Source organism: Sinohyriopsis cumingii, chromosome 1, assembly GCF_028554795.1.
Source record: "Sinohyriopsis cumingii isolate HCF-2022 chromosome 1, ASM2855479v2, whole genome shotgun sequence".
NCBI classification, from domain to species: domain Eukaryota; kingdom Metazoa; phylum Mollusca; class Bivalvia; order Unionida; family Unionidae; genus Sinohyriopsis; species Sinohyriopsis cumingii.
Genome location: NC_142961.1, coordinates 128,152,038 through 128,175,241, shown reverse-complemented (window position 1 = coordinate 128,175,241; position 23,204 = coordinate 128,152,038). Strand labels below are relative to the sequence as shown.

The 23,204-nt window shown below is 33.3% G+C and overlaps 1 protein-coding gene across 2 annotated transcripts in view; it reads left to right on the top strand.

Moving 5' to 3' along the window:
- Window positions 1-23,204, top strand: part of LOC149807844 (receptor-type tyrosine-protein phosphatase epsilon-like) — a 154,577-nt gene that overhangs the window by 96,587 nt on the left and 34,786 nt on the right. For both annotated transcript variants that reach the window (XM_089971382.1, XM_089971380.1), the window contains 9 exons: window positions 5,162-5,276; window positions 11,190-11,302; window positions 12,025-12,233; window positions 12,715-12,802; window positions 15,494-15,570; window positions 16,228-16,264; window positions 17,671-17,768; window positions 18,528-18,647; window positions 19,234-19,412. In XM_089971382.1, coding sequence (XP_089827508.1) covers window positions 5,162-5,276; window positions 11,190-11,302; window positions 12,025-12,233; window positions 12,715-12,802; window positions 15,494-15,570; window positions 16,228-16,264; window positions 17,671-17,768; window positions 18,528-18,647; window positions 19,234-19,412 — 1,036 coding nt within the window. The remainder of the gene's footprint in view (window positions 1-5,161; window positions 5,277-11,189; window positions 11,303-12,024; window positions 12,234-12,714; window positions 12,803-15,493; window positions 15,571-16,227; window positions 16,265-17,670; window positions 17,769-18,527; window positions 18,648-19,233; window positions 19,413-23,204) is intronic.

Below are 23,204 nucleotides of genomic sequence, written 5' to 3'. Positions count from 1 at the left end.
GGGCAATATATTAGTTGTTGAATTTTCCAAAGCTTGCTGCTTCTCATTATTTTTTAGTTCTTACTTTAAAACTATAGAATCATAATATGTTGAATGGAGTTGAATTATTATATATACCATCGTAAATTAAGAGATAAATGCGACAACTAATGTGGTAAATAACAATATAATTAATATATGAATGAACACAAGACCAGAGTGATATGTCCCTGTAAATTTGAAATGAAAATGTTAAACCCAACGTAAAGGGTACCTAGTCAGAACAAGGAACCTGATATTGGTGACGTGGCATCCTCATTCTTTAAAATAAATAAATAAATAAATATCCTAAAATAAAATTATATAGTGAAATAACCTATTCAAATTTTGTTGATAATTGGCTGAAACAAATAGCGAAACTTTTACAATATTTTAAAATATAAGGTCATTCTGACTGTAGATGATGTTAAGTTGCCAAGCACGCAACAAGTCATACAGCTGCGCATGACCAGAACAAAAACATACATTTCCCACCCCCGTCCGTTAGAAGTATATCCCTTAATTCTCATTATCCATCATCAGCAAAAGAAGCATTAGCTGCAAACAAATTTATACTTTAAACCAGTGTATTTCACATATTATTCAATGTAATATATTTCTACAGTTTTACTTCTTAAATATATTATAGTATTAAATGTGGTTGCGACTATTCATCAAATGCTTCCAATTATTTATTAACTTTAAGTTTGGAAGTACTATATATATTCAAAAGGTTAGTAAAATAAAGATTAAAATTATTCCATGTGAGATTCGAACCTAGTCTTTCGTGTAGTTCGTAAACCCGACTTCGGTCTTAAAATACTTAGGTTTAACGGCTTACACTTTCCGCATAGTAATGGGTATATAATTCCGTTTAGCAATTTCCTTCTTAAACTGAACATTATAATATTTGTTCCTCTAGTTTCTAAAATCGGTATGGAAAAGCTGAAGTACCCAACTGCATTTCCTGTGAGGAAGACAGTGTATATTTTACAATGAAACACATTTGAACACGATCATATTTTAACATAATCCAACTAATAATGCAACAGGAAATAGTTTTAATTCTGCTTTGGTACTAAAAGTAGTGAATTTGTAGCTTTTATGTGTAAGCTCATACTTACTCAAAGATAATATTTATAGGATACGTTTATTATTGTATGAAACACAAATCATAAAGAGAAAATAGTACACTGCTTAAAAGAAGTTTACTATTTTTCTGTTATCTTTACGTCACAGACAATTTTGCAGTCATGCGACACCTGTATCTTTAATCTATTGTTAGAAGGGCCGTGTCTTCCTTATGATTTGGCACTGCGTTTCTCTTTACCTATAAATCCACTTAGGTTTCCTAGGCAACATATATTCAGGACAGTGATCATATCGCATTGATCCTTACACATACATACATATTACAGTATGTCTTAATTGAAAGGGAGTATTCTATTATGTTGGAGAGCGATTGTATTAGATGAATTCGAAAACCTAAACAAACGCTGATTCATTATCCGACGTTTCATTCTTGCTTTTAGTTTTAAATATTTAATTAAACAGTATTGTTCTAATCTTTGCACACTATATTATGTTGTCATACGCTGCAAAGAACTCTAACAATCGAAATTTGGTATGACTTTATTCCAATGCAACTGGACCTATAATGCAACGGTTACGATCAATTGCAATCAAGGTTACCGTTTAAATGAGACTGGTCAAATCGTATGCACTGACATTGGAAAATGAATGAAACACATGCATACTGTTCATGTAATAGCCATAAAATGCGTTCAGTTAGTAATCCGGAAAAGCAATAAAATGTTTGTAAGCATGCATACATACATACATACATACATACATTATTATATTATATTATATTATATTATATTATACTATACTATACTATACTATACTATACTATGCTATACTATGCTATACTATGCTATGCTATGCTATATTATGCTATATTATATTATATTATATTATATTATATTATATTATATTATATTATATTATATTATATTATAAACAGCATTCTTTGGTTTATCGTTACTTCTTCAGATTACTTCTAAGTCTCTTAAACTATATTACATCGTTAATTAATATTAATATCAAACAACTAGCACCATAATGTCCAAAAGATATAGCAAATATAACCTGAGCAAACATCGTTGAATTTTCACAATCATCCTGATGGAAAGAAGCATCGATTTTTTTCAATGTCGAAGATCTGTGTATATTTGTTCATGGGAATTTTCGAAGGACCATCTTAATATTCAAATTAAATCACTAATTTCAAGCCCGCCAAATACACTTTAGTAATATTAATGTCCATCATTGTAACAATCGTATGCCTATAATAACATTTGTCTTTAATTTGCATCATTGAATGCATCCACTGCGTCATATTTTACATAACTGTTCCTACTTCTAAATAATCATTTTATATCTGATGATGAATATGCTTTGATTACTGTATTTTGTATGCATTGTAGACAGTCATTCATGTTAAAGATAATAAAACAGGTTAAGGATTAACATGTTGATTAATCTCAGAAATTGGTTATGAACGTTTACTTCTATCAACGGTGATTGTAGTTATTGGGTTGTTTCCATAGAAAGTATCTTATTTTGTTTACTTGTTACTCACTAAAACTATACATTACAATATGTATTCCATTTCAAATCAAGGGCCCCGAGTGGCCGAGTGGTCTAAAGCGCTCTTCGTCACGGATAACTGTACCATCTCACCTCTGTCTGCGTAGGTTCGAGTCTCGGCTCGGCCAGTGTGGATATGTGAGAAAGCTTGCCGGTAGCTTCTCGTGGGTCGGTGGTTCTTTCCGGGGTTTTCCCGGTTTCTTCCTCCACCATTAATACTGGCCGTCATGTATAGCCTATCTTGTACTGAAAAATGGCGTTAAAACCTAAAACAACAACAGCAACCATTTCAAATCGATACGCATTGTTTTAGTAACATATACGCGCACAATTTCTTTTCTCTAATATAATTTGTTCCTGCAAATTCGAAACCTTAGAATATCTTTAAATGTTCTTTCTACCTCGTTGTAATAATATTACTTACATAAACTACATTCACTCATTCGTTAAATCTTTATTGAAAACGTGTAATATACCGGCGTAAATGGGCAAAACAAGGACAGATTGCTGATATATGCTTTGGATACCTATCCAACCAACACAAAACTACCGTTGCTTCATCAATTCCCCCCCCCCCCCCGACCCATTGGAAGGGTTCAAAATACTAAAACACATATATGTTACTTTAGAAAGCGAGTGAATAAGCATTTACGCATTTCACATAGTAGAGAAACTGCGTACGTTAAGACAAGGATTGCTTCTCAAACAGGTAATTTAAAATCTTTGTGTCCACAAACCCTTATTTAGTATGTATCGATGAAGCAGAGACGCTAGCATGTATATACAGTATGTACAACGTGGTATCGTGATTGTTGTGTTTCTGACAATTAAGAGGTAATTTGGGGATGCTAATTTGCACAAATGTCATATCACTTCCGAGCTAAAATATATTGATTCATTAATAAACCTATCCTATGTTTATGAAAATGTATTTACCAGGAAGACGTCATCAACGACTCTTTAAATGTGTAGGAACAATACAAGCTAAATTTACTTTACATTAACATTTCAACATATATTTTATTTTAAATAGTTTGAACAATATTAGTATAAATTTAAACATATTAGTATTATTTTTAATCGTGCAGATTTAGCAAACACCACATTTACCTATACCAACCAATTCAAGAGCTGCAATTATTATATGCTCATTTTTTTCCCCCGTTAACTTCACATTGTCAGAATCGTACAATATTCCCCGATACTGAACGCGCGCGACAAGACACATATAGCATTTACGTGAATGAAGGAACTACTTTCTATTGTAAACAAACAATGACGCAGACACTAGCACTTTGGATTTGTAAACAAATCATATACACTCGCGTAAGAGGCTCTTTACGTCGTGGTTATTTAAATTTGTTTCTGAATGAACTAAAACACGTTTCGTGGACTGCAAAAAAAAAAAAAAACAAAAACAAAAAAAAAAAAAAAAAAAAAAACCAGCTGTTTTGGCACATTCCGCGTTGATACAATGTTACGGATCTAGGCTAGCTACATTATATAAAAGACGGACGATTATGTCCTTACAAATAACATACAAGTGACAAAGCATATACTGCATTCTTTATCTTGTGATAAGAATGGCAAAATAAAATATACTTAGTTTTACATCCTGAATTTCCTCAAAATGTTTTTTCTTAATTCTGCAAATCCGAATTACATGAGCCATGTCATAGGTTTTCAATCTGGATTACACATTTCGAAAGTGTGCTGTAATTTCGATGATAAGTGCAATTGCATCCTCCTTACTGCACTCAAAATGAAACACACATTAAATTTTATATCGTCTTTTTGAAATTGCAATTGAAAGACTTCATATTTTTCCCACGTTATGATTTCAAACATTCAATGACAGAAACAGAAACACATTTGCAGACGTAAACAAGCTTCTCCCGCGCCACTTCAATCCGATGTATTTCATGTATAATTTGCACAGATGAATCCAGTCCAAAATCACAAACTTTCGTCGAATCGAAACAAAATACCAAAATATATTCACTCCAGATGAAATGGAAAAGTCGGTGCAATGCGCATTCATTCACAATATGACTGCAAATTTCAATTTTAACTAGACACGCCATTTTCTTTCCAAAGTTATATCGACCGCGCGACTAAGTTCAAATTTATATTGGCGGAGCTATGTGCGCATTAATAATAATGTCATTTTGTAATGTCAAACCTGCTAGACCCCTTCTTTTCTTCCTTTAGTTTAGTGAGCCAATATAGCTACTTGTATTTTTTTCAATGCCAAGAACGACCAAACTTAATTTAACTTTGCGCTTAGATGTGTCTATATTTTTATATTGAACAAGCCATTATCATAATTTAGTGATGAATAATGTTATTAGTTTGGGAACAAAGTTTCTGCAAGCATGAAAGGGTTAATGCATACGTAAGGATATAGCAAGAAGTTGATATGAAATGATATTGTCGATAAGAGTTAGTAATGGATGTCAATGTCTGTATAAACAAAACAAATCTATTCCAGCAACACTAAGAAATGACGAGCTTGAATCTAATGTCGCCGGTTTGGCAGGAGGTGTGGCCACTGCTATTTGCCTCGTAATACTTGGAGCAATTATCGGCTTTATCTTCTACAAAAGGTATGGAAACAGTGATTGTTAATTTAGATGCTTAACTTACCTTTAACCATCTAAGTGTCACATCCCTACAATGGTTTCAGTGTGACCGTTTATAGTGATGTCTATTACTGGAGCATCATATCGCAGACATGTGGCATCATGTCCCACCCAATCACATTATCCTGACACCAGGCCGACCTGCCCTAACACTAACCTCTTAATACACAGGTGGGCGAACTTTCCAGTGCAAGTGCCGCATACACAAATTTACACCTTGTTGCGGGCCCCATAATTCATTAAGTAAAATAATTAACATTTGAAATAGCAAAAACAAAAGTTTTTTCTAAATAACAACATAATTAATTTTCAGTTGTTGATATGTTGTTAATATTTGAAAACTTAAACTTAAAGTACAAAAGAAGCATATTTATTTGATAAATAGAGTAACATAAACAGAGTCAGTGCGAATGATGACTTGTTCCTAGGCCGCATGAAAACCCTTGGCGGGCCGCATGAAAGCCCTTGGGCCGTAGTTTGCCCACCCCTATCTTTTTACTTAGCGTCAAACACGGCAACATGATAGAATAAGTTTTATGAATCTTTGTATGATTCGTTCGGGGTTCGAACACGCGACCTCCAACACCTGGCCCATTTTTTAAGAAAATATAATTAGCTGATATTATAGATATCTATATATCTATATATCTAGCGATATATTTATGGGATGTGTTCATGCACATGTAGAAGAAGGGTGCAAGTTATTGTCAGAACGAAAGTGAATGAGAACGATGGTTTGTATTATTAACTTGTTTGATGAGATTGTAAAATGAAATGTACATGCACCAGCCTACTCTTTCCGACATCGATATAGCTAAGAGGAAGACAGAGAGTGAAAGGATAGAATATCCTAGGTCAGTCGTGCAAATATTACAAAGTCAAAGTATATGGGTACATAATTAAAACAAAGACAAACGTTGTGTTTGATGCTGGCCACTTTCGTGACTTTGTACTGAACATAAATGATATTTGTGAAATAGATATTTGCTATGTATTTACAGCATAACATAACTATGTGGACAAAGTCTATAGCGTAAACGTGCTAGGAAAATGAACAATGAGACATACCATATAATACAGACATTTTTTGAGGCTGCAACCGCCGTAAACATGATTGTTATGTACTGAGCAGACTCAACCTAAACTATGTATTTACAGCAATGTAACTTTGAACAAAACAAATCAAGTAAAGGTGCTAACTAATGAAACACTGAGACGAACGGTATTATAATACAACGATACTGTAGAAACCGTATAACCTTGTAAGAGATTACTGCGGATGCAACAGTCTAAAAACCGAACAAATGGAGAAAATAAAATATAACAACAAATAAACAAAAACAACAAAAATCAAACATATCATCAACAATATAGCATATAACAATTATATACAGGGAGGTATGATGGGGTGGAGGTGGGGAAAATTTCTACAGAAAAAAAGGAAACAACAGCTGATCATATTTGTCATGGATCTCCTGTGTCACTTGGGTGGTGAGCCTGTCGGAGACCTCTTGAGTTATAACATTAAGAAGATTGGGATCCATCCAATCCCCTTCACTGGATGATCCAGGCTGAGGCTTGGCCGCCGTTGGCGTTGACAATGGTGCATTCTTTATGGGCATATTCACCGCCTCTTGGATTTTGGACCATGATTGTCTGGCTCTCTTCACTGCCATTTGCAACGCAGTACTCTATGTAAGGAGCATGGTGTAACGAATTCCAGAACAAGTTATTTACATACATTTCAGTGTATTACTACGTAGCAATCGTTTCAAATGAATAACCCTTATTGTAATGTTATGAACAACACTGTTCACTGTAGTAAGATGAGGCACAAACTTGGTAATAGTAAGAAAGAAAAAATGAAGAAAAGAACAAAATTTGAACGTTATGAAAATTATGGGTCATTGTTTTAAGGTGCGGAATGCAACATCACAAGTATCAACAGAACAATTACAGGTCAGTGGGCCTAAACGAGCTTGGAAACACAATACGCATTAACATGGAGCGAAGTGGTGGAAGAAGAAAGCATGAATGACTAATCAAGTGTCAAGTATTGAGGTGCGGGACCCAAGTACGCCAAGCATGAAACTCTTAGCAACCCTAAAACTTAAGGAACCAAATGGTAAACACACATGCCAGTGATACGGAATCAACTGGTAATCATAAAATCCAGTGGCACGGAACCAACTGGTAAACACACAGGCCAGTGATACGGAATCAACTGGTAATCATAAAATCCAGTGGCACGGAACCAACTGGTAAACACACAGGCCAGTGATACGGAATCAACTGGTAATCATAAAATCCAGTGGCACGGAACCAACTGGTAAACACACAGGCCAATGATACGGAATCAACCGATACTCATATAATCCAGTGGTATGGAACCAACTGGTAAAAAAACAGACCAGTGATACGGAATTAGATGTGAAACAGAAGGCTAACATAAAATCCAGTGGTACGGAACCAACTGGTAAACAAACAGGACAGTGATACGGAATTAGATGTGAAACAGAAGTCTAACATAAAATCCAATGGTACGGAACATATTAAAAGAAAAGGATCCAACTAAATACTGCTAAGCACGAGAAAGCCACAGAAGACCTCACAAACTAATTTGGATATTTGAACTCAAGTGCAACAATATGGCACACTAATGCTATACCATTTTGAGCTATTGAAGCTCGCAACAAACGTGGAGTCGTTTGCAATTACTCTTAGGCTATTATATTTGCGAAAGGAATTTATGCACGAGACGATGGGAAGTATAGCTGCGTTTAACTTTATGGTTCTATGGTTTAATGTTGCGTACGACAGAAAGATCGAGCCAGATAATTGTGTCGACTATGCTGCCCCAACCCCATGCATATAAAGTTTAGAATAGCGCAGAATATTAAAATCGGGACGCAATATATCGTCTATTTCTGATTTCAAATGATACTGCAATATTTTAGAGATGGAATGATCCAGTATGAGTGTAGCTTAATGTATAATAAAAGAAACGTTAGCATAATATGTGGAATGGAAACAAGTTAATGTAAGTAAATACCTAACTTCCAGGACGATTCGACTCGGTCCAAATTCCAGGAAATGAGGAAGGTAACAAAGTGAGCCGATAACAACGGAGATAAAATTTCTACAGAAAAAAGGAAACACGTCCGCACCCCATAAGGAAATTGGCTCAACTGACACCGCAGTCCCTGTCAGAGAGAATCCCTCTGCGCGCTGCCGGAGAGAGAGTATTGCGATTGGCTGGGCAGAACACGTGATTGAAAGCTTTAAATATATTGGCCATTGACAGCACGTTACACGACAAATCTGGCGGGAATGTGTAGACCCAATCGCACATCCCATAAATGTCCTTACACGAGCGTAAATCGTTATATATATATATATATATATATATATATATATATATATATATGTGTGTGTGTGTGTGTGTGTGTGTGTGTCAGCCGATCAAAGTAAACTTACCAACACAAAATAAATAATGAGTACAAAAGCTAGGCTGGTTGTAAGTGTTTATATTATGATAAAAAAAGATTCCAGACGACAATCGTATGACACAAGAGAAAACAAATTACAAAGGTGGCGGGAAATATCATCCACATCTTTATACATCGGCTACCTAACATCAAAATTTCGTGCATAAAATGAACTTACTCATGGTAAACATTATACTGAATTGAGTTTAAATCGAGAAAAACGTCTGAATCTGTCGACAATTGAAAACAAACGTGTGACGCGCTTGAAATTAGGCAGTGTCCCAGTTAACCTAGTTAAAGTGTCGCTGGCTTAAGTCTACAGAAAAGTATATCCTTGGTTTAGAAAAACAAGAAAACAAAAATATTATATTTGATAATGGATAAAGAAGTACATATCTGCTGCTGTATGATTACTATGAGATATGATGAAAGTTAACGTTACGGAAGAAACTACGTCAAAAAAGGGCTTCCTTTATAATAATAGTACTAGCTAAAATTGTTTAGAAACAAATCACAAAGTTCTTGTTAAGAATACATAATTATACTATTACTACTTCTATTATTATTATTATTTTTTATTATTATAATTAGTATTATTATTATTATTATAATATGATACTAAATGGTTGAATAAGGTAACGACTGTTCCGGCATGTGAACATATATCAAGGTATTATATGGAGACTGTGAACATACATGTTTGTGCGAATCAGCGATATGACGGGTTTGTTAGATTTAGTTCTTAATGCAAAATTCTCCTTGTTCGTATATTTGCTGAATTGAATGTTTGTTTTCTTGGGCCGTCATTATATATCTCGATTGGCAGTATCTTAAAGGATATGGCAGAATTTCACTCGTTTTGAATGCTAAGCGTTGAGCAGATTGCGAGATGTGGCTATCATTATTATTCATTCGCTTTTTTAAGTCAATATTCTCTCCATCATGTTGAGGAAGACAACGTTTCAAAATCAAGCAGTATATGATATTTATGATATAACATCCCAATTCTTGGTTGGAGTTGAATCTTATGGTTGTAGTTAAATTCACTTAGTGATGTTTGCAGAGAAAGGGTCATGCCCTATTAAATTTGCATTTGTCTAATCCCCTTGTTTATTCTTAAAGGGATTAGTCCGTTCATCTGATTTTTCCACTGCATGTATAATGATACCTTCACGCGCGATGAGCTCGAACTGCCCGTTTCTCTCTTTTCCGTTGCATTACGTGCATTCTGAAGCGTGTGAGTTTTATTCAACAAAGACATTTAAGAGCTGAGAAATGCTAAAAGACACAATAATACAAATTATGTATTATACAATTATTAATATTGCATTAGACTGACACAAATATTACTCAATCCGAAGAAAGACAGTCAACAAAGTGAAACACATGTCTTTTTATTTTTGACTGACATAGCAATTGACAAAGTTACGGTATTCGTTAGTTGAATTTCAATCTTATACATTTTACCCCTTTTTGTATCATTATAACATACTGAAATGATGTATACAACTTAATCCAAATATAAATGTATTGCACAAAGGTTCAGCTAAATTTTGGCGGCGTGGTATGGGTGGGGGTCCCATTCGTATATTTATTTATGTAACTGAAATGCGATGAACTAAATAAGAAACGAAAGAGAACATTTATTGGAACAAAGATTTATTTTTTCGTTTTTAATTTGGATAATATTGAGAGCCAAATCTCTTATTTCAAATGAGTGTAAAAATAAACGAAATGGATGGCAGACAGACACATAAGGAGGGACGAACAAATAGGGATGGACAATGGAAAAACGTCGAAAGATTTCTGCGTCATTTATAAGCGATATGCGATGTATATACAAGAAGCATTATTTACACAGACTAGAAAATTTGAATTTAGACGCATGTATTTTACATTTCTGATTTAGCATGCCTATTAAATAGGCCAATTTCTGTCAGTCTCAAACACATATCCTTGCAAGACAAACGGTATACTACCCTTGTCACAGCAGAATGAAACGTTATACAATAATTGTATAGAACTTTGCAATTTTTAATGAGTCTGATTTAAGAATTATTAACCACGGAAAGTAACATTTTTCAAGGTTAAATAAGGAAATTATGTTTCAAGAGCCGACAGGCAAGCACTATCCAGTCATGCATTTGTTCAAATCAACTACACAATTACAATATTCTTAACCGGGAGTGAGGCATAGTGCATCGGAAGATGTACTATGTTCATGCAGGCGATCTATAACTGGTACGAAATATATCCTTTGAAAAAATCCTTACTCTTTTGCATATTAATTGTCTTCGTCTAAAAATTGCAAATAACAAATTCAGAATACAAATAGCCAAATTGTACATGTATTACATTTTAAAAAGGCACTGTAATTATTGTTTATAAGAAGGACAAGAGGACCGGAAGATACGATCGTTGACACTACATTAAGCGAAATACCTATTTCTTCAAAAAGGAGAGAACAAAAACACGAAGATAATATAGAGAAATCCATTTATGGTAAGTCGAAGCTTGCATTGTGTACAGAGTGCCACCACTAAACCATATAGTCTTTCCTGTTTCTATGAAGTAATTTTGCATTGAAAAGTACTATAAAACTGCTTCAGTGAATCTAATGTACGATCTAGCTACAAGGCATAGGTCAACCTTTGATAAGGAGAGGTTTTTATATTTTCATATATGTTGTATTTTGCGATAACAAAGAAAAGGTTCAGAATTTTAACATCGTGTTCCACTTAGCTCCCGTGTCTATGCTGATGGCTTTTGTACAAGAATTGAACGTTCTATTCTAAATTGTGATGGAAATATGTTGTTCCGTTTTGCGTGAAATACAACTATTACAGTCGAGTGTGTTTACATCACAAGTTAATTTCTTTCATATCCAAAAAACGCTAGAAACATATGTACTAAAGCTAGGAACCAGTCAAAATAATAAGACAATGGGATTATAATAAACTGCGACATAGTGGATGTTCGACATTGTCTCTGTTTAATTATCAAAACAGTAATAAACTATAATTTTACTTTCATTACCAATATCATTTAACCTTTCATCTCAAGCAAGATAGCCAATGTTAAATTTAACGAATCATTAATCATCATTTCATTTCTGACTCTGAGAAGTTAGTTATTCTAGATGTTTCTAATATTGGAAAAATTCACTTTTTAATGTTAAATTATCTTATAACTTTGTGATTATTTAAATCATTTTTATCTTACAGCTCAACCAAAGAAAATGAACTACCCTAAACAAAACCCAGAATGTGACGAATCAAAAAATGCATACATGAATAGCAATGATAGCTCAAAGGAATACTATTCTTTTGCGCGGCAAAAACTGACAGATAAACACTCAATCCGCGTAGAAGATTTGCCTTCTTTGTTTTTGAGCCGAAAGATGGAACCAAATTTGTATGAAGAAGAATATAACGTGAGTATAACCAATTCAGCTGCATATGAATATTTAGTAAATCCACGCGACTATCCCGCTTATTCATCGATATCAATTGATATAGAAACAATAGCAATTAAGCTATTTTAGTCTTGTATTACATCGGAGTTAGTCTTAATGACCTGCTGTGTGTATGATGAAATGAAGTTCATACAAACGTTGGGTATACCGTACATAATCATGTCTCTTTCTATTTTTACGTGAATTAATTACCTAGCCAATGGATGTTTCGATATTAAAACCTATAACGCACTCGTATATACGTTGCGATCTTTAAAGTATGCCTATTGTTCTCCATTCAAGATAACATACATTAGAAACTGATATTATAGAGAAGCCTATACATTTAAGACGATTGGTGCTATGCAAATTAGGGAGTCTGTTTTGTTTTATATTATACTTTCTGGTTAAATTGCTATAATTTATTATGATGTGTGCCTTCTTATATATTTATTTTCAGAATTTGCCTGATGGATTGACAAAATTACACGAAACGGCTCTTCTACCAGAAAATAGATCAAAGAATCGTTACAAAAACATCTACCCATGTAAGTATTGCATAGCATGACTTGATGCTCTTATAAATGATGCAATATAAAGAAATGAAAAAAATAACAGACTTACCTACTTACGTTCGTATATATATATATATATATATATATATATATATATATATATATATATATATATATATATTATATCTAACTCAATTTTCCTTGGGCATGATCAGTTCTCCAAGAAACACACCCAACGATAAGGATAAACATTTACTTTAGTTTTCTTAGTGTTCTGTTTTTCATTGAAGCAGGTTTTGAAAAACAAGAAATAAAGATTGCTATTCTAACTTAACAGCTATATTTTCATCGTAATATTTGCACGTATCCGGGATTAACGGACATATAGATCCCTACCATAGCCTCAAACAGTATGTTTGCTGGCCAGTGAAAACTAAACTCTTTGTAATCATCATCGCAAAGGAATGATTTGTGAATACTGATTTGATCAATGTACATTACGTCTATCAAGTCACTTTGAAATCGCCGACATACATACCATTTGACAGGCTGACTTTTGAGGATGAGAACACTTATTTATGTCCATTTAATAGTTGTCCCGGCGGTCTTTACTTATTGGTCTCATTAACATATGTTAATTACGACATAAACAAGAGATACTAAACAGAGTGTGGGTGTCTCGTTTTCGGTTCATATATCATTCTTTGTATGATATCCTGAGCTTTTAATCGTTCTTAACGATAACCTTTTATTTGGAAACACGCCTTGTCAATAAAAGTACAAAAGTCATACCTTACCCGCCTAAAGATTACGAAATGCATCACAACAATCTGTATAACTAGTATTGATGTACTCGATGAAATTAGTTTGCTATCTTATTTAGGCAAGAAAATAAAACTTTGAAGCTTCTAGCTCAGTCAGCACATAACATTTCCAAAGTGTTTCATTCAGAGCGTCGTAATCAAAAGATGTCACTTCTGGGGACTCGCGAGTATGCATGCAACGCTTTGCCTTTTAATAAAAAATCAAGATGTCAAGCCCAATCCTCTAGCTCCCATTTCTGGTTCTCAGCATATCGCTCAAACCGATGAAGATAACTATCCATGTTATCTTTTTCATGGTCAAAGACAGGTAATGTCGGGCCCTTTAATATGCTAGAAACACAATATTGTTCTCCTCTTCTAGCATTTATTAACTCTAATTGTGAGTCATAATCTATTTTGTTTATTTCTTTACTCTACCTCTACGATATATAATCTTGCCACTTTTCTAATTCGACCCTTCTTTCTTCTGCTTCCATTTCTGATTCCCATTTTTCCCTTTCAAGATGTTTCGGAATTTCAAATTTGCTTTCTTCGGCTTCCCTTTCTAATGCCAATCTTTCCTTCTCTAGTTCTTTTTCGAGTTTATTTGCCATTTCTAATTTCCTTACTTCAGCTTCTTTTTCTAATGCCAATCTTTCCTTTTCTAATTCCTGCTGCTTATCTAATATTTTGTTCTCTAATTCCCCTTATCTTGCCCTTATATCCCTTTCGCGGGCTTGTCCTTCATCAATCAAATGTTATTAGACTTTCTCCCTCATATCCGACTTGTTTGCCCAAATCCTAATAAGTCCTTAAGTGACGACAAGATTTTTGTTATAAATTTGAATACATGACTTAAGGGACGTCAAACACTAATTACGAACCTTATCTTTGCTATCAAGGCAACATAAACGAACCATGTGTATACTTGAAAGGACCCCCACACCTTCTGAAGATGACTTGTCAAAACTGTCACAGTCTACGGGATACTAACAGCGCATATGTTCAAACACAATATATCGGTAATTCACTCAATCCAAAGCATCCAACTTCTGACACCAATGTAACATGATTGAAACCGAATGGATGCTTTGATTGAATGACAACGCAACACAATATGATTATGAAAGTTTATTAAAAAAAACAAAAGATGAATACATAGATTTTCACTACATCACATAACCAAATTGATTAGCACACCCAACCACTACAAATTACACTACTACTATACTGAACATGTTACGGAAGCCCGTATGTGTACCAAGAATACAAGTGTGGTTCTCACATTCACAATGTTAACACTGAATAGAATATGATTTACGGAGCCTTACGAGACAAACGAACAGACACAATTACGATTCGCGGAATCGTATGATGATGAAAAATAAAATGTGGTTCACACAACGATATAATACCAATGATAAATAAGTGGTTCACACAACCATTTGATAATATTGAAAAAACATGTATGGTTCATACAACCATATGATTACAATATAAAAATATGTATTGTTCACACTACCATATGATAACAATATAACAATATATATGGTTCACACAGCCAAATGCCACAAAATAAAGTATTGTTCAAATAATCACGTGTTACAAAGAAAAGTGAGTATGGTTCAAATAACCACGTGTTACAAAGCAAATTAAATATGGTATACAAACAATTTCCGCCATGAAACAGATACACCGTCAGTTGAAACGGTTTCAATGGCACACTACGGATAATGGTCTCACCATCCTGGTTCTTCTAACCGATCTATCCGTCTATCCATCCATCCACACTTACAGTCTGACACCACATCCATATGACGCTATGGGGTAGTTCGAAGAGTATTGACCATACCTATATCGATGTTCATAAAATGTTAAATATTCATATTATAATACAATTATAACGGTTTCCCGTTTACAGACGACGATACACGCGTGATACTGGAAATATGGGATCCGTCAAATGAAAGCGACTATATCAATGCATGCCATGTAAACGTAAGTTACTTTCATATTACAATGCAGTCACATAGGGAGTTTTACTTTTTCACTTGGAACAAACGAAAAGAACCAGAAAACAGCAAAGAAAACAATTGTGAACAAGTGAGGAAGTAATGCAAGCATATATTTTGAAAAATAGATTGGTTATGTGATTTTGTTCAAATAAAGCTATCGTAAATGTTCCGAACGATTACGTTTTGTTCTGTATGTGTTTACCTGTATCAATCTGTATCGAGTGTTTTGGTCTTGTATTAAACACAATGTCAAAAGGAAACACAAATATTACTGTGTGTGCGTGTTTTTAGCACTAGACGTATATTACCAAAACCTAGTAATAGACGTTTGATAACAATGTATTCGTGAGAAAGGTTTAGATAACTGAATGTTCCTACTTTTAAAATGCTATAATTAAGCCTATGTCGAAATTAAGGTGAAAATATACCCGAAGCCATTGTAGACCCATTCATGTAAAGCAAGGAAAATAAAATTTATTCGGAATTTTAAATCCCTTTTGTCCTTTGACTGACAAAGTATCAATTTTTTTCTTTCATAGGAAAACGTTTAAGTATGTGCTAACCTTTGATATCACCAATATATGTATATGTATATATATATATATATATATATATATATATATATATATATATATTTCAGGGTTTCAAGACCCACCATACTTACATAGCTGCACAGGGTAAGCATTTTTTCGTTCTAGCAAATGATGAAAGCCATCATAATTAGTTATTACTTAAAGAGCAGTGCAATCTATTAGATTAGACTTTATGAATTTCCTATCAGTTCGCGACCATTACACATAAGTGCAATATTATTACATTAATATCATAAGTACTAATAGATATGAACGTGATTATCATCAAGATTAAAAACATACATGTATATTCACTTTGGTATCATTTATATGAATACTTTATCAAAACTATAAACCTTTGTCATTAGGCATTGCATGCCTGTGATAGGATCCATCAACAGTCATGCTTTCGCTTCGTCAGCTTACAATTTATGTATGCAACTTACTTTAAAGGGATATAAGAAAAAAAATTATCGGGCATGATGACCTTTCACATTTGTTAAAATTATGCCAACCGTAGTGAAGTTATCACAGTCGTTAGTAAAATTTGCCCATCCCTTCAAAAACCAACCAACAACAACAACAAAAAAAAAAAAACTAAAACTGTATCAATAAAAATATTAAGGCTGAATTTTGTAAGACAACAGTAGAGCCTGAAGATACTACACATATATTCAAATAATTTCAATCTGCTTTCAAGATTTTACAGACGCCGCTCATCTGCCATTAAATATGGCCACCGTAAATTACTATAAGTAATACGGTACTTGTAAATCTGCCTATTAAGTCAAGAGAAGTAACGTATGATGGGGATAATCGATATCACAGGTTCGGGCTTATGTAGTGTTCTCCCCCTTGCGGAAAATATTAACACGACTCAAATTATATTTCAACGATCGGTAAAATGACACACATTTGGGATTAAACTAAGTAACTTTTAATTTAAGCGAAAGGTAATTATACGGATTAATCCGGTTGGGTATATGCAACATAGTGAATTGATTTTATATACTGATTATTTTTAAAATATATGGTATTATCATGCTCAGCAGAAGCGATTTGAATCAAATATATGCCTAATAAGGTTACTGCTACTATATGATCTTTTCTGAAAATAGATTTGCTTATATTATTACAAATATATGCATTATGTTATGGCCTTTGATATATTGAATGTAATTAATCAGAACTTCTGCATGATGTGAGTAGACTGTATTATATTTCGTTTATATTTAACAGTATTAGACATTGCGCTCAATGTGCCATATTTAAAAGTGTTCCCAAAATATTTAGACCCTATTTCTCCTACTTATATCTATCAAATACTACAACGGCGATATCAAACCCATTGATGCCTCATGTTTCTTAGTTTATTTTGCAATGTTATATACAGGTATGTATATGTTCTACTGTTTTATGGAACTGTCAATCATTTTCGTTTATAATACTGGATGCAATTTGCTCACCTCATTACTAATGGAAATTCAAATTCTGTTTAACAATGTGGATAGGTCCAACGAAGGGAATTTTGAATGATTTCTGGAGAATGATCTGGCAGACTAAATGCAGCAAAATTGTCATGCTCACTAATCTCACGGAAGAGGGAAAGGTAAATTCAGCTATTATAGTCTGATTTAAAAAGTTATAATTCGGTATTTTGACAAACTTGTAATATGAAAATATCATTATGGGTACATAGCATCATAAATATAATCAAAGGGTTGAGAATAATAGAGAGTATACTACGGTTGATACTTTCATTTGAACATTTGTAAATGTTCTGTATTATTCCTTTTCTAACATCAAACTTATTTTGCTTGCCAGAATAAGACAAAGCTAATTAACAAACCTTGAAGCAAATAAATTGTGTTTGTTTATTGGTAGGTAACTGAAGAATAATGCATTCACCTTTATCTAATAGCAAATTTAGACATACATTAGTACATTACTATTTCATTCAGTTTATTGTTGAAAAAAATATTTTTAATTTCCCTACATTATCTCTGCCATTTTATGTGATTGTTTTATTTACATATACTAAAATCGTATATGAGTAGTGATATGAAGGACTTCTAGTGCATTTGCAACTACAACCAGTATATTTTGTTGTTGCTCCGCCTTCTTTTACTATGACTACTATTTATTTTCTGGCTTAATCGTGATACTATTTTATATTCGTTTAGAATCTCTTCAATCTTGGTTCTTCTTCTGTTTTACATTTTAATGTTAACATGTGACATGTACTACACGAACTAAAGATCATCATTATGTACATTAAGAATAATCAGAACCATATTGAAAAGATGCGTTTATTTTAAGTTATAGTTCTATGATACAAGATGTTTACTCTTAATTTACACGTTTTCAGCACAAGTGTGAACAATATTGGCCTGATGAGGGTTCTGTGGAATATGGAGATATTGTCATAAGACTAGTCCATTGTGAAACGTATTCGGACTTCACAATAAGGACGCTATCTATAGAAAAGGTACACTGTTTTATTAGTCTGACACCAGACACCATCATCACAGAATCCAATAGTAATATATCTGAAGTAAAGTAACGTGTGTTCTTTAAACCATTTAAATTTTGGCAAATCAGTTTCAGCAAAAAGTCTATTTTATGTTCCACTTGCCCGCAGCTGACGCATCTAACTGTCATATAGACTGGCAATTTGCCGTGTTATTAATTTACACCACGTATACAAGTTTTGAAAACAAGATATAATGTCAGTGACATGATAGTTTTAAGAACTGTACAAATGGTGCAAACAATGAACGACCATATATATATTCTTAAGCGGCTCATAATCCGTGGTTTAAGTTGTTTAGCTTGAATAAATTAAATAAATAAATTTCACTGGGAAACGTAATGGTGTTTTTGTCCTTGATTATTGTTAAGGCCAAACTGACAAATCCATAACTCCATACAAATAACGGTATTATCAATGAGTCTCTAATTAGGTAGTGCCATAAACAAAATATTAAATTTCAGATGACACATTGCTTATTATGAATGGATATACATTATGAAATTATGCAAACCTTAGAATAATTATCAATGTCTACATTTAGACAAATGGAAAATCAAAAGGAGGTAAAACTGAAACACATCAAATCAGTCAATTCCACTTCACTGCTTGGCCAGACAGGGGTGTACCGAGGTTTGCATCATCATTGGTTCATTTCCGTCAGAAGATTCATGCTGCAAATACAAGACAACAAGCCGAAGGACCGATGATAGTTCATTGCAGGTACGTACTTTTAATTTTCATTGTCATATTTAGTTTCATTGTTGCTTGTTTGCACGCTTGGTGCTTGGCTAATTGTTTGGTGATTGGAGTGACTGTATGTTTTGTATAGAAGATCCATATCATATACATATAAATTAAATTATTGGTGGCGCGATGCATATTAACAAGATGGAAAGAAGTATTTGCTAGACAGAACCTGTTTGACACTTGAATATATTCCAATATTAACATTAGCATTTGATCATATATGAATTATAAATGATGTGCATTAGGTGAAAACAGAACATTACTTCTCAGATTTCTCATTATTTGTGTGATTCAGCAACAATAGTATTTGTTAATTAAGTTTCGGAAACTATGACCGTGAATCAGATAAAAACAAAACAGATAAGGTTGTGTACACCATTCATAAATTATGTGGCTTATTGATTATTATGCTTATTAAAATTAGTAACACTTTTGCAACAAAAATAGATTAAAAGATGTGTATATGACTGCTTTAAACTGCATACTTAAATACGCAATTTTTACAAATATGATTCTAGCTACACAGATAATGACAATGCATTTGAATATGACTTAGCAAATGAAAGGAATAAAGGGAACAACTGAATTGATTTAGAAAAAAGGAATCAAATGAACAAAGAATCATTTATAATTTTAAGAATGTTTCCATGTCATGCCTTTAGCGTTTGTCTCGAAAGCAGGTTTCAAATTCCTACCCAAATCTACACCACCAATCTGAGGGGGAAAATAATATAGTTCATGGAAGGATTGGTAAAACTACCTTATAAGGCTAGAACGAATCAACATATATAGCTGCATTCAAAATCAATTTTATTACACAGCCGTCACATATATGCGGTAATTGTTTTGATGCCTGAAGCCAATCATTAACAAAAACTTGTGAAGAATGTGATATTATGTAAAGATGAGTCGATGGAACATGTGAAACTAGTACAGGTGGAGGAGACGCAAAAGCAGGATGAGCCGAAGCACGTAATACATTAGCAAGTGTTAAAGGAGTGAGGAAAACAATTTTATTTATCAAATTTACTATCTATGGAATTAGATAAGTTGCAAGAGACCAATAGTTGCAATAATGGCTTCACCTGTTGTAATTTTGTTTTTAATTCTTACCCGTACAATTTCTCGAAGTCGAATTTACTATCATTCATTATAATTTATTGTTATGGTGCTAACTCGTTAATATTGTACACATTTCGATATATTCAACTAGCCCTGACCTGAAAATTTTAACTTATTCAAGTTGACGGTTCTAATTTATATTTCAAATCTATTCATATCATTCTTAACTGCATTTTCATTTTGTTTTATCTGTTCCTCTTAATGTTCAAGATATATTGTAAAGGTCTATATTTATGAGGTGGCAACTGCTGCAGATTTCTACGAACTCTAATCCGTGTTTCTTCTTGTAGATGTACTCAACGCATATTTGTAGCTATTTTACAAGACGGCCACTCAATAAAACCTTGCCCAATTCAGCAATTATTTCAACCAATCATTATTTGATTTTCTTAATGCATCAGTAAATTAGTTTATTTTCATGCAACCTTTTTCCATTAACTTAATTTCTCATTTGTTCGATAAATCTTGTTAAGTGCTTACGTATAACAATATTTTATACTGGTTGATGTAAATATATGCACGTAAGAAAACAATTTGTGATATAAATGTTATCTCCTCGAATAATTATGGGAGTCACTACCAATCCCAACAAATTCTATACTTATACAGGTTGTTTTTTACATTATATTTGGTAGGCTTAATTTGGAAATTAATGTAGGATTTGTAATTTCTTATTCTTGTAATGTGTTGTATTTAAGATTTTATAAAACTAAATGTTTTTGTATAGTGTTTCATCATTGTTAAAACTATGTTAACGTTTATATGGATTTATCTAACATATGCCAGCAGCTTCCGATTTCACTTGAGCTTTTCCATCTAATCAAATCAGGCCTCTGCTGTGGGCTAAAATCTCTTAACCCAAAGTAGCAAAGGCACATACTGAGAATCTTTGACCAGTATCTGGCCTATAACTGTTAAATAGGTTTAATGTGTGTTGGAGGAGCTAGGCAGGTTTTAAATAAGCCAGAATTTGACTAAGGATTCATGTTGCCATACTCAGTGAGGCTGGTAGAAACCAAATTGTGGATAAATGTACTCTTAGCCAAAATTTGGCTAGTTTCTGCAATGCCTCTTAGTATAACTCACATGTGTAGCGGTACAAAACCAAAATCTAGGTAACTATGATTAGCCCAAATTTGGCTGTCTGCAACATTGTCCCTTTCCATAATGTACATGTATGACTTTTAGACAGAAACCAAATCTTGGATAAATCTATGCTTGGCCAAAATTTGGCTAGTGTCTGTAGTGCCTCTTAGTATAACTCACATGTGTGGCTGTACAAAACCAAAATCTAGGTAACTATGATTAGCCCAAATTTGGCTATCTGCAATATTGTCCCTTTCCATAATGTACATGTATGACTTTTAGATAGAAACCAAAGCATGGATAAATCTATGCTTGGCCAAAATTTGGGTAATGTCAGCAACAGCTTTTAGTAAAAGTTGCATGTGTGGCTGTTAGAATTGAAAAGTTTAAAAGCTGTATAATTCGCCAAATGTAGCTATCCACTTGAGTGTCGTGTACCATAATGTAAATGTATGACCTTTAGGTAGAGATCAATTTTTCGAGAAATATATGTTTAGCAAATATTTGTTTAATAACCGCAAAAACTATAGTCATAAACTGAAGGTGTGGATCAAAGAAATAAAATACATTTTTGAATAAGTGGATGATTAGCCATTGTTTGGAAGGATTGAAATAACAGCTTGGAATGATAAATAAAAAAATGTTACTGTATTTCTTAACAAGTGTTTATACAGTAGACTCGTGCTGTAGGGCACCCTTTTTATTGCAAGTCGAGTTTGGTAATAAGTAGTCAAAATCTGGTTTAGTGGCCACCTGCTTATAAAAGTTATCCTTTCCCCTTTCAATTTTCTATCAAGTTTGCCTGCAGATTTTTTGTTTCCATGTATCCTTGTGTACTGTGACCATGATTCTTTTCCCATCCCTAAACTCTTCAACCACACTTAATAAGACTTGTTTGTAATCTCAACTGCCTGACTGATTTAAACAACTGCCTTTAATTACATTTATTACGTATACAGTTAAATTTATTGTAATCTTGCAATGTGTTATGTCTTACTAATCTTTTATCTATCCATCTACCTATCCATCTACTTATATGTACTTGGCCAACTATTATTTTTTTTCTTTCTCTCTATCTGCTGCCTTCCTCTCTCATTTACTTTCTCTCTCTCATTCTGTTGTATCATGCCTTTCTCTTAAATCGTTGCGCATTACTCTCATTTGTATATAAGGCCACCTATAAAGAACACATGTGATCCTTATGTTAGATTACTCATTGTTGCATCCATTTTAAAATGTATATAATAGATTACCGAATTTAAGTGTAACATTAAAATTTAATAAATGACAAAATACCAAACCATCCCAGTGATTTTTATAAGATTATTTTTATACATAAATTAATGAGGTAAATTATTTATTTTACCTCCACCCACCACCATCCCATTCTAATGTGTGCCAACCCTACCATTCATAAATGTGTAATCAGAATACTGTCTAGTGAATACACATTTTCTGAGCTGTAATCCATAGGAAATGAGTAGTTCAAAAAATAATAATACACATTGCTATTAAAATATATTTTATTCAGACTCTACTAAAAATCTTAACTGGATG